Source organism: Phycodurus eques, chromosome 11 (assembly GCF_024500275.1).
Source record: "Phycodurus eques isolate BA_2022a chromosome 11, UOR_Pequ_1.1, whole genome shotgun sequence".
Classification (NCBI taxonomy): Eukaryota; Metazoa; Chordata; class Actinopteri; order Syngnathiformes; family Syngnathidae; genus Phycodurus; species Phycodurus eques.
The window spans coordinates 27,408,101-27,420,270 of NC_084535.1; the positions used below are offsets into that span (position 1 = coordinate 27,408,101).

Here is a 12,170-nt window from a genome sequence, read left to right on the forward strand (position 1 = left end):
CTGATGTAGGATATAACAGTGTTCTCATATTCCTCCAAACTGTCAGCCGAAATTTCAAAGACACTCCAATCTGTGCAGTCTAAACAGTCTTGAAGTTCAATCTTAGCTTCATTAGTCCACTTCTTCACTGTTTTCACCACAGGCTTCGCACATTATACATTATGAACATAGTTAAGTATTGATGTAAAACACAATATTTGTTCCTTTATATACTATTTATATGGCTTGAGGTGGTGCGGTTTGCTAAACCCGGAATTTAGTTTTTCCCATGAGGTAAAGCTTATCTGCGTTTTGATTGGCTGTAAACTGTGACGGTAAGACGGGGATCCAAATTTTTGAAACGCGGCAAAACCAGTGGCCGACTGATTGGCCAATCAAGAAAACAGAAAGCAAACCACGCACACAGTTCCGTCGGATTCAGTGGCGTCACAGGGTGAAAGTTTTTTTCTGAAAAGATTGTGAAAGTGACAAGTCACCACACTTAAAGAAACGCCTACATCTATCGGCCAATCAGATGACAGTGACGTCGCGGTCCTCCTCGGCCTGCATTTTAGAACCGGGTCGGAAGCGGTTCTGAGGAACGGTACCATCGTCACTGCCCGGCCTCAAAAAGTATAATGGAAAAATGACCACACAAGGCGGAACCAGGCTGGTTGGGGGTAGAACAGGTACAATGGAAAAGGGGCATAATAGATTTTGATGCTATCTGTTGGTCCTTGCATTATAATGAGTAAAACAATCTTTCAAACTTGTTTTTATGGGTGCAGTTTTGACAGTTACTGTATCTTTTCAATTAGGTGAAAACCGACCTCCGCAATAACTTACAAGGAAAACAACTGACTGCCTACTTCAAAATATCTGTTAATGGACACGATCCTATGGACTTAAATTTTGAAAAGGCTTTGCAATATTTTTTAGGAATCTATTTAAAATTCCGTGCTCCAATGAAGAGTGCAAACTGCAAGAAAATTTAACACTTGGTACTTCTTTTGATTTGTTACCTACTGTATTTCTTGTTTAAGTAAGCCATTATATTTCTATTGAAATACAAAAAAAAAGTTTAAAATTATTTGGTAAGTGTTTGACATTACAGTTTACATAAATGTTTTTATAGTAATTGAAGTTAGCGATTGTAATTTTTTATTGAATTTCTTGATATTCAGAGTTTGTTTAAACTCCAAATAAAACTCCTTTCTTTGATCATCGACTTTGATGCGCAAAAAGAAAAAAGATACTCCCCCAATTGGGCCGTCCAGTGGGTTCCCACAACCGCAAATAGATTCCAGTCCTGTGGGAAACATTAATTCCACTAGCATTTGTTTCATATATTCTGGACGTAAACCATTTAATGATTTATAGACGAGTAGCAGAACTGTAAAGTCTATTCTAAAGCTGACTGGGAACCACTGTAGAGACTTCAGAATTTGAGTAATATGTTCTGACCTCTTTGTTCTGGTCAGAACCCAAGATGCAGCGTCCTGAATGCTGTTTATTACTCTTTTGGGGGAGTCCAGTCAGAAGACCATTAAAATAGTCAAAGTCTCCTTGAGATAAAAGCATGGATGAGCTTCTCCTGGTTTACTTGGCAAATGCAAGCCTTCCCTCTGGGTATGTTCTACAGCTGGTAGAAGGTTGTTTTAGTAATTGATTTGATCTGACTTCTGAAAGTCAGGTCGGATGCCAAGGTATCTGACTTGGTCTTTGTTTTTTAGAGAGAGTGACTCCACATATTTACTAACAGCAAACCTCTTTTTATTTACTGCCAAAAACATTTACCTCGGTTTCGTTGTGGTTTTATTGACGGAGATTTTGGTTCATCCAGTTATTTGTTTTTAAACAGCGACACAACACCTCAATGGAACTGTGGTCATCTGCAGACATCTGGTGTGTCATCTACATAACTATGATAGTCAAAAATAAGGTTCTGAAGAATTTGACCCAAGGGTAGCATATATATAGGCTGAACAGGAGGGGTCCAAGAACTGACCCTTGAGGGATCCCATCTGTCATTGCCGTTTGATGACATTGAAAACTTCCAAAGGTTACGAAATAACTCTTTTTCCTCCATATAGGACCTGAGGGACTGTTCCTTTGAGTCCTACCCACATTCCAACCTGTTCGGCAGTATAATATGATCTACTTTATCAAACGCCACACACTCGCAGGTGGATACAGGCTTGAGAAGTGACGCACGGAACGTCGGATGAATTTTGAGAGATTGTGGAAGTTTTAGCTGAACTGATGATTTTGGTGACCAATAAATTGTGGAATGAGTTTATGGGATTCGGTTTGGAGTGGGATGTCACGGGAGGAAAGCCAAACCATCTGACCTACCTTGTACTCAGGCGTGGGAGAACGATGAAGATCCGTCAGCCGCTTATTCTTCTCGGCAGACCGAGCCAGAGCTGGTCCTTCCATAATGACTGGACGCGTCGCAGGTGATCCCTCACCGCGGGAACCGACACTATATGTTCCTCTTCCTTAAACAACTGAGGTTGGAAACCATAACATGCCATGAAAGGAGACATACCTTCTGGCGGAGCTGGTGAGGGATTTGTGGGCATATTAAATCCACAGGAGAAAGGTGCTCCAGGAGGCGGGATTGCAGGCAGTAATGCAGCGCAGAGCCGACTACAGATTCTGATTTGCCCGCTCTGTCTGGCCGTTGGATTGTGGATTGTAACCAGATGACAGACTGGCTGCTGGGCTCACTGCCTGACAGAACTCCTTCCATACCTGGGAGGAGAACTAACGACCTCGGTCCGAGACGATGTCAATGGGGATACAGTGGATCTTAAATATATGAAGGACTAGGAGATTAGCAGTTTCAAAAGCAGAGGGTAATTTAGGGAGGGGTATGTAATGGACATACTTGAAGAAACGATCGATAACGGTAAGAATAATGATGTTACCTTCTGAGGGGGTAAACCGGTGACGAAGACCAAGGCAATATGGGACGAAGGGCGGCTCGGGATGGGTAAAGGCCGCAGCAGACCAGATGGGGGTTGATGCGAAGCTTTTCCTCAGGCACAGATGGAGCAGGCTAGGATGATCTCTCGTATGTCTTTTGCCAGACTGGGCCACCAGTGTGTTGTTGGATGAAATGGGTGGTACGGTGTGAGTCCGGGATGACCGGTGAGCTTGGAGTTGTGGGCCCATTGAAGGACGTGAGAGCGTGTGGAATTGGGCACGAACAGCCGGTCTGGAGGTCCGGTCTTGGGATCCGGTTGGGTCCTCTGAGCCTCTTTGACCACTTGCACGATCCTCCTCGATTCTTCTCCAAGGCCCAGATGATGGCCAGCAGCTCATGGTTGCCAACATTATACGTTCTCTCGGCAGGGGACAGTCGACGGGAAAAAAAGGCACAGGAATAAAGTTTCTGGGACGTGGGGTCCCTCTGCGAGAGGACGATGAAATGAAAGTTTGGAAGACTGCGGGGGCATTGGTTAATCTGAGCAGCATGACTAGGTATACGAAGTGTCCGAGGGGTATTGAAAGCGGTTTTCCATTCGTCCCTCTCTCTGATATGAATAAGATGATGATGGCATTGCTTAAGTCCAATTTGGTAAATATCTGGGCATCACAAAGGGGTTCAAATGAGGGGCCAATGAGGGGTAGTGGAGATTTGTTTTTAACAGTGATTTCATTTATTCCCTGGTAGTCGATGTGTGTTTTTTCTCAACAAAGAAAAAAACGGCCCCCACGGGAGAGGAACACGGCCGAATGAGTCCAGAGGCCAGGGAGTCACGGATATAATCTTCCATTGCCTTTTTCTCAGGGTGGGAAAGGTTGAAGAGACGGCTGGAAGGAAGAGGGGCTCCTGGCAGAAAATCAATATCGCAGTCATAAGGGCGGTGGGGGTGGGTGGTGTTAGAGAAATGACAAGACCCTAACTGAAAACTGGGGAAAGGTCATGATATTCTTCCGGCACCCGCTTGACTGGTGTGGCAGGTGGTTGAGGTTTGCTGGAGGGTGGCATGGCGAAAGCAGACTGTGTGAACGGCAGCGAGAACTCCACCTGGTGACAGTAAGGTGGGTCCAGTTTATGGCGAGGTTGTGCTTCTTGAGCTAGGGAATTCTGAGGACTAACGGGGTCTCCGGGGAAGATATAATGAATAATGAAGAGATGAGTAATGTAAACGGAGCTGTTTGGTGGGCATCGGGCGGCCTCCCTGCCCTGAACGGGGTGATCAAAAACTTTCTTTAGTTCCGTAGAAAAGGAGGTGAATGATGAGAGTACGGGGGAGGAGTTGTGCCATAACGTGGTAGCCCATTTTGCTGCTTTTCCGCGTAGATTAGGTACGTGTGCTACTTTGGATTGTTCAGTGATGTAGCTTAACGGTTGTAGAATGAACACCAGGAAGCAATTGAGGAGGAATTGACTGCATGCACCTAGGTCCCTGGAGTAGGGCTCGGGCAAGGTGGTGCTGATTACAGGGGGTGGGGGGAGAGAGAGAGAGAGAGAGAGAGAGAGAGAGAGAGAGAGAGAGAGAGAGAGACAGAGAGAGACAGAGAGAGGGGGACAAAGCGCCACCCAATCTCCAAAGTAGGAACTACAAGGATAGCTCATGACACATAATCTTGTAAATGGCTCGAAGATGAGTGATAATTATTTTATGTATCGTTAAATTACTTATGTCATGATCAGTGTTTTGTTTTTCTTTGCATTTTTAGTTTGACATTGGTACGGATCATTTCAGTTTCTTTTGTTGTGATTTAGTTTTGGTTTGTTTTCCTGAGTCTCCTGTTTGTGCCATACCTGTCTTGTTGTTATTGTCTCGTCAGCACTTCTCCCCCTGTGTCACCCAATCAGCTCTTTCCATTTGCTCACCATGTCTTGTCCAGGTGTGCCTGGTTGTCTCATCGGTATGTTTGTATTTACTTCCTGGTTTCCATTCACTCGTTCTCTGTACATTGTCCAGTAGTACATGTTATGTCGTCTGTGCTGGTGAGTCTATTCCCCATATTTCCTTGTATTTTCAGTTGTTTTGTACTTTGCTTTCTACAGTAGCATTTTAATCCTGCTAACCCATAGGCTTGTTTGCCGTTTTTGTAAATAAAGCACCCCATTTGAGATTCTGCATTACTGCCAACTGCGTCTCCACGCCAGCACCACGAACCCCCAAACATAACTATTTAAAACAATTAATGTGAGCTAACTGTTTGGCAAATAGTTGGTAACTGTAACTTTTTTGTTAAATCTATGATTAATGGCTGTTTATTAAGGCTTCATAACATGGTAAGAAACTAATTAATAACCAGTTTTAAAACACTTTGAATGGTTACTCTTATTCTAAAGTGCTACCCCTTTGTATCAGATTGTCAAGGTTCTTTACCTGCGTAAAAAGCTGAAATACTCCTCGTGTCGGGCTTGTGCAGTCCGCATCATGATCGCCTGGAAAGTCTGACGATCCAAGGCCCATATGTGGGACTCGGCCACAGCTGTATGACAGTGATAGCATTAAAAAAAATGTATATGGTGAGATAGTTGATGGTGTTATGGCTCACTTCTGAAAAACAAAGTCATTGGTTGATACGCTGTTCAACATAAATTAGATTGTAAAACTCCCTTTTGGGTCAATATTTTCTATGGCACACCTTAACATGTGTTAATAATAAATAATGAGATTTGTGAATGTGCAGATATAAAAATACATCTTTGAAATTTTTTTTTCAGATTTTGTATTTAAAAGTTCATACTGTGGGTACGGAAAGTATTCAGACCCCCTTATATTTTTCACTCTTGCAGCCATTTGGTAAAATCATTTAAGGTAATTTTTTTCTGTCATTAATGGACACACAGCACCCCATATAGACAAAAAAAAAAAAAACGGAATTGTTGACATTTTTGCAGATTTATTAAAGAAGAAATACTGAAATATTGCACAGCTATAAGTATTCAGACCCTTTGCTCAGTATTTAGTAGATAGACCCATACACGCTAATACACCCATGAGTCATTTTGGGAATGATGCAAGTTTTTCACACCTGGATTTGGGGATCCTCTGCCATTCCTCCTTGCAGATGCTCTCTACTTCTGTAAGGTTGGATGGTGAACGTTGGTGGACACCCATTTTCAGGTCTCTCTGGAGAAGCTCAATGGTGTTTAAGTCAGGTCTCTGGCTGGGCCATTCAAGAACAGTCATGGAGTTGTTCTGAAGCCACTCCTTCATTATTTTAGCTGTGTACTTTGGGTCATTGTCTTGTTGGAGGGTGAACCTTTGACCCAGTGTGAGGTCCTGAGCACTCTGGAGAAGGTTTTCATCCAGGATATCCCTGTACTTGGCCGCATTCATCTTTCCTTCGATTATAACCAGTCGTCCTAGCCTTCCAGCTGAAAAACACCCCCACAGCATGAAGCTGTTACCACCATGTTTCACTGTTGGGACTGTATTGGGACTATGGAGGCCATTCTGCTCTTAGGAATCTTAAGTGCAGCAGAATTTGTTTTGTAACAATTCTGTCTCTGAGCTTTTCAGGCAGTTCCTTTAACCTCATGATTCTCATTTGCTCTGACATGGACTGTGAGCTGTAAGGTCTTATATAGACAGGGTTGTGGCTTTCCTGTGTGATATTTAAGTTTTTCTTTGTCCATAAATTTGCAAACATTTCAACAATTCTGTTTTTTTTCTGTCAATATGGGGTGCTGTGTGTACATTAATGAGGAAAAAATGCACTTAAATCCATACATCATTCCATCCATCCATTTAATGAGCCGCTTATCCTTACAAGGGTTGCGGGAGTGCTGGAGCCTATCCCAGCTATCATCGGGCAGGAGGCGGGGTACACCCTGAACTGGTTGCAAGCCAATCGCAGGGCACACATAAACAAACAACCATACGCACATTCACACTTACAGGCAATTTAGAGTCTTCAATTAACCTACCATGCATGATTTTGGGATGTGGGAGGAAACGGGAGTGCCCGGAGAAAACCCACGCAGGCACGGGGAGAACATGCAAACTCCACACAGGCGGGGTCGGGGATTGAACCTGGACCTCAGAACAGACGCTCTAACCAGTCGGTGCTCTTAAATTATTTCAGCAAATGGCTGCAATATAACAAAGACTGAAAATATTTTATGCGGTCTGAATACTTTCCATACCCACTGTAGTTCACAAAAATGAAAAAAACTGAGTATAATCATCATCAAATGTTTGGAGCAGTTCAGTGGGTTTAACGATCATGAAAATTCAGAGGAAATGGATCAAAAACAATACTTTTCATAGGGGATATACTCATTCATAGATCATTTTACACTTGAGATTGTAGCGACTACGCCTATGGCCCGGTTGTCATGGCAACCCCAAGAACTGATAAACTGTTGCATATTCCCCCCCCCCGTGAGTAGAGCATGACAATCGTTGTCAGAATGTACAAAATTAGTGCCTCATAATTTGGGGGTAAAATGCCAGCTTCACACAAGTTCCAACATTGTACTAGCTCAACACACTGTATCCTATTCACGCTCATTTCGAGTCCAGCCACACACGATGTCCTATTTTTCTTGACGTATGCCTATTTTTTTTCTAGTAATATTATTATTATTATTTTCCTTTTGTAGTAAAATCCCTCTGCATTGTTTCCCTGTAGGTTTCCCTTTTATATTCAATAAAATGTTCGTTAAAATTCCACTTCCTGTTGTGTTGTGCGTGTTTGAGTATAACAGTAAAACTGCTGTAATCGAGAACTCTTATTTAACAAATGTAGCCTTCGAGATAACAGAGATTGCTAGAAATTTTTCGTCGCTTTTCCTAAAGTTTACACATATAAAAAGAGTGTAAAGAAAAAGATAGAGGGTAACCTATCAATCAATCAACCTATCAACCTATCTTTTCCTTTTCAAGAAAAAGATAGGTTGATTGTAACCTTCGACGCAAGTCTAAATACACCGGAAGTAAACACAGGTGTTTACCTTCCGACGTATTTCTTTTCCAAATTAATTACGTTTTTATCGAAAACCAATATACGCGACAAGACTATATGAGTCCCAGGATGCACATGTCTGGAAACAATGAGTCCCAGCTCTGGAACAGTGACTCTCTGTAACTTATTATCACAGTACAGATCCAGTATTCCTCCGCTATAAGACGGTTGTTACTTTGCGGTCCCGCCATATTGCATGATTGATCTTGCAGTGCTGAATGCACATGTGCTTTATCAGGCATGCACTGGCGTGAAGGAGAGACGGGTGGACTTCCTGGTGGAGCTATTGTGCGAGCTTGCTCAGTCATATGTGGGAGCCAAGAAGGCAACAACCTCTCACATCTGGCCAAGGGAAAAGAGCAATGTGCCAGTTAAACTGTCGGTGCAAGAACAATCACGCCACTGTGCGCTGTGTTGATTGCTACAAGTACACATCTGGCAAATGCAGAAAGGAGATGGCCAAATTTGGCCCACGATGTAATTATATTTGGCCTACAAGACCATATTAAATGTGTATTAGAGCTGGTCCGCCAGTATATAGCACATGTGCCACTAATATTACAAATCTCAGACTGCTTTGCTCGTGTGTTGCCCCATCAGTCTAGACCGGCAAGCGCCCCTTCCCTTCCCTAGTTAATTGCCATAATTTATCAGTAAAGAAGTCTTGTTTGAATCTTGTGTTTGAGCAATAAATCTCAACAAGAAATGAAAAACAAACTGTCGACCTCTTACTGAGAAGGGAGGGGAAAATAATTTTCCGTTGTGATCACAAAAGTGGAAATATCCTTACTATTTGTAGCCTGTTGAGCACACAATGCTGTAATAGAATATTGTACACATTTACTAAACCTCTACCTCTCTCATTACATTGCAACACACTGATTGAATCAGGTAATCAGTTCCTTTTTCGTAATTGTGTCAAGAGTATAGAGAGTAATTGCCTCATTTACAGAACAATGGTGACAAACGAGTGAAGAATGGTGAAAAAAAAATAAACCAGCCAGCCCTTTGGCCATGGAAATTAGAAAACCCAACTTGCTGGGCTGTTCACACCTGAGTTGGGATATAAGTTCAAAACTAATTCAGCTACTTGGCAGCCCTAAGGGCATGGAAGTTAAAAAAGGGCATGGAAGTTAAGAAAAAAAACATTCGCACTCATGCCTACGGGCAATTTAGAGTCTCCAATTCATGCATGTTTTTGGGATGTGGGAGGAAACCGGAGTGCCCGGAGAAAACCCACGCAGGCACGGGGAGAACATGCAAACTCCACACAGGCGAGGCCGGGGATTGAACCCGGGTCCTCAGAACTGAGGCTGACGCTCTAACTAGTCGCCCACCATCTCTTGCCTCTTGGCTTTTGTGTGCCGCTGTGGTCATGGTTTATCAACAATTAACTTTCCCATTTGGAGGGGGACACTCAACTCCGTTTGCTGACGTTTTAACGATGTCGCCACGGTTGAGTGAGCTTTTTAGCTCCTGCTCTTAGCTCACTAGCTCATTAGCTCACAGACTAGTGTAGTCCGTGAGCTAATACGTCTATGAGGCACAGTTGTCAACTGCAACCCCCACGAGCTGATAACCTTTGCATTCCTGCCTTCTGACCCTCAATGAGCCAGTCTGTTTCCACAAGATACGAAATCAAATCTAGTTTATATCACCTGGGCCATAAACTGGCCATCAGTCCTCCTCCAGCCATTCTTACTGGTTTCTCCAACAAAAACCTTTTTCTACGGACTAATCTAATGACCAAGAATTTGGGAAACCCTCTTTTCAAATGTGACAGTACGGGACAAATGGATGACAATGGTTTATGAGTTAGACAAGGCACAATGGAATTAGCATTTGCCGCCATTTGCAGGAACTCAACTGAAGTACAATGAACCATCTGTGATCAACGGTGGAGAACGGGCGACACCCGCTGGTGTTTAAGAGTCACTGCAAGCTTATTGGTCATGGCTATTTACTGTGCTAAATGTCTGTTGTGATATTTTACGAACTCTGCACGAATGCTGTATATCATGATACCAATGTCAATAATTTTCAGGTCTCTCAGGTCTGCTGCAAAATCTGTTTGTGAACCGAAAAGATGAGTGTGTATAGCTCAGACAACACGAAAATGTTACATAACTGACATGAAGTGTTCTTGGCCACCAGATAAAGTTGAAACACTCATTGCATTGATTAACCATGGTGTGTGAGACAATGCAAAAGCTGGGAGTTGATTTCCTTTTTTCAGTTCCAATAATTTTAGACCACAGATAATTCTAGAGAGAAATTCAATATCAGAGGCATGGTCTGTCCTTCCCACTCTTGCCTTTGGGGCGACTCCTCTTTCTTTCTTGGTACAAAAGACTGAAGCCTTTTGTTCTCTGGGCTCTTGTTTTTTCCTGCTCCGCCCAAGATGCTGGCTCCCAGCCAAGAAACCCCCCTCCTCACCACAAAGTGGGGGAGGCGAGCCAAAACGGGAGTTATTCTACCAACTTCCCAACTAGACTTTTGTGTGGGGGTGAGTCACCACCAGAAGGAATCCAGCAGGAAGGATTTGTGCGCACAAGTTTTCTCTGAGCGCGTGGCAAACAACGTCACCCAAGCGCTTCAGCCACTCTACCCTTGCTTTTTCTTTTTCTTTTTCCTCCTTTTTCAATCAACCTGTCGACGCCCTTGCCCAGCCATCGGGGGGAACAGCCTGCCAAGCTGATCCACAGCTCGTGACCATAGGTGAGGGGAGGAACATAGATCGACCGATGAATAGAGCGCTTCGCCTTTCGGCTTAGCTCCTTCTTCACCACAACAGACCAATACAAAGTCTGCATCACTGCAGACGTGGGACCGATCGGCCTGTCGATCTCCCGTTCCATTCTTCCCTCACTCGTGAACAATACCCCAAGATATTTGAACTCCTCCACTTGGGACAGGGTCTCATCCCCGACCAGGGGAGGGAACGCCACCGTTTTCCGACTGAGGATCATGGTCTCAGATTTGGAGGTGCTGATTCTCATCCCAGCCGCTTCACACTCGGCTGCGAACCGCTTCAGTGAGAATTGAAGATCACGGCTTGACGAAGCGAACAGAACCACATCATTGCAAAAAGCAGAGATGCAATACTGAGGCCACCAAATCCATTCTTAAAAAGGGGACAACCTCTGCCAATCCAGAGACACTGTCCCCGATGTCCACGCAATGTTGCAAAGGGGTGTCAACCAGGACAGCCCCACAACATCCAGAGCCTTTAGGAACTCCGGGCGAATCTCATCCACCCCCGGGGCCTTGCCACCTTTTTAACCACCTCGGTGACCTCAACCCCAGAGATAGGAGAGCCGACCTCAGAGACGCAAGACTCTGCTTCCTCATGGGAAGGCGTGTCGGTGGAGTCGAGGAGGTCTTCGTGGTATTCTCCCCACCGTCTCACAACGTCCCGAGTCGAGGTCAGCAGCGCCCCATCCCCACTATACACAGTATTGGTGGTGCAATGCTTTCCCCTCCTGAGACGCCAGATGGTGGACCAGAATTTCCTTGAATCCGTCCGGAAGTCTTTTTCCATGGCCTCACCGAACTCCTGCCATGCCCGAATTTTTGCCTCAGCGACCGCCAAAGCTGCATTCAGCTTGGCCAGCCGGTATCCATCAGCTACCTCAGGCATCCCACAGGCCAAAAAGGCCCGATAGTGTCATGGGTGTGTGTTCCGGTTGTTGTTTAACCCCTGTCTCGTACACACCTGCTCCTGAGAGCATCTTCACCACCTGTGCCTCGTTCACCCTAATTACCCCTTGCATTTAACTTTGTGTCTCATTCTTTCAAGTCGCCAGTTCGTTCGTACCTTGTCGTCACGTTCCAGCATTCCTTGCTTCCACGTCACAGACTCACAGTAATACTAGACCTTTTTCCGATTATCGACCTCGCCTTTTTGCCTCTCGTTTTGGAAACTGTTGCCTTTTTTGGATTGCCTGCCTGTGTACCGACCTCTGCCCGTATATTAAACCTCTCTTTTTGAAACTGTCCATTTGTTTTGGAGTCGTGCATTTTTGGGTCCTATCCTCTGTTTCGTTCGTGGCCGACTGGTTAGAGCGTCAGCCTCACAGTTCTGAGGAGCGGGGTTCCATCCCCGGCCCCGCCTGTGTGGAGTTTGCATGTTCTCCCTGTGCCTACGTGGGCTTTCTCCGGGCACTCCAGTTTCCTTCCACATCCCAAAAACATGCATAGTAGGTTAATTGAAGACTCTAAATTGCCCGTAGGTGTGAATGTGC

At 44.5% G+C, this 12,170-nt stretch overlaps 1 protein-coding gene across 6 annotated transcripts in view; it reads right to left on the reverse strand.

The window, feature by feature from the left end:
• The window catches only part of LOC133409600 (cGMP-dependent protein kinase 2), a 62,235-nt gene that overhangs the window by 33,572 nt on the left and 16,493 nt on the right, over nt 1–12,170 (reverse strand). For 5 of the 6 annotated variants that reach the window (XM_061689840.1, XM_061689842.1, XM_061689839.1 and 2 more), the window contains one exon: nt 5,337–5,442. The exons of the other annotated variant lie outside the window; for it this stretch is intronic. In XM_061689840.1, the coding sequence (XP_061545824.1) occupies nt 5,337–5,442 (106 nt within the window). The remainder of the gene's footprint in view (nt 1–5,336; nt 5,443–12,170) is intronic. 6 annotated transcript variants of the gene reach the window in all.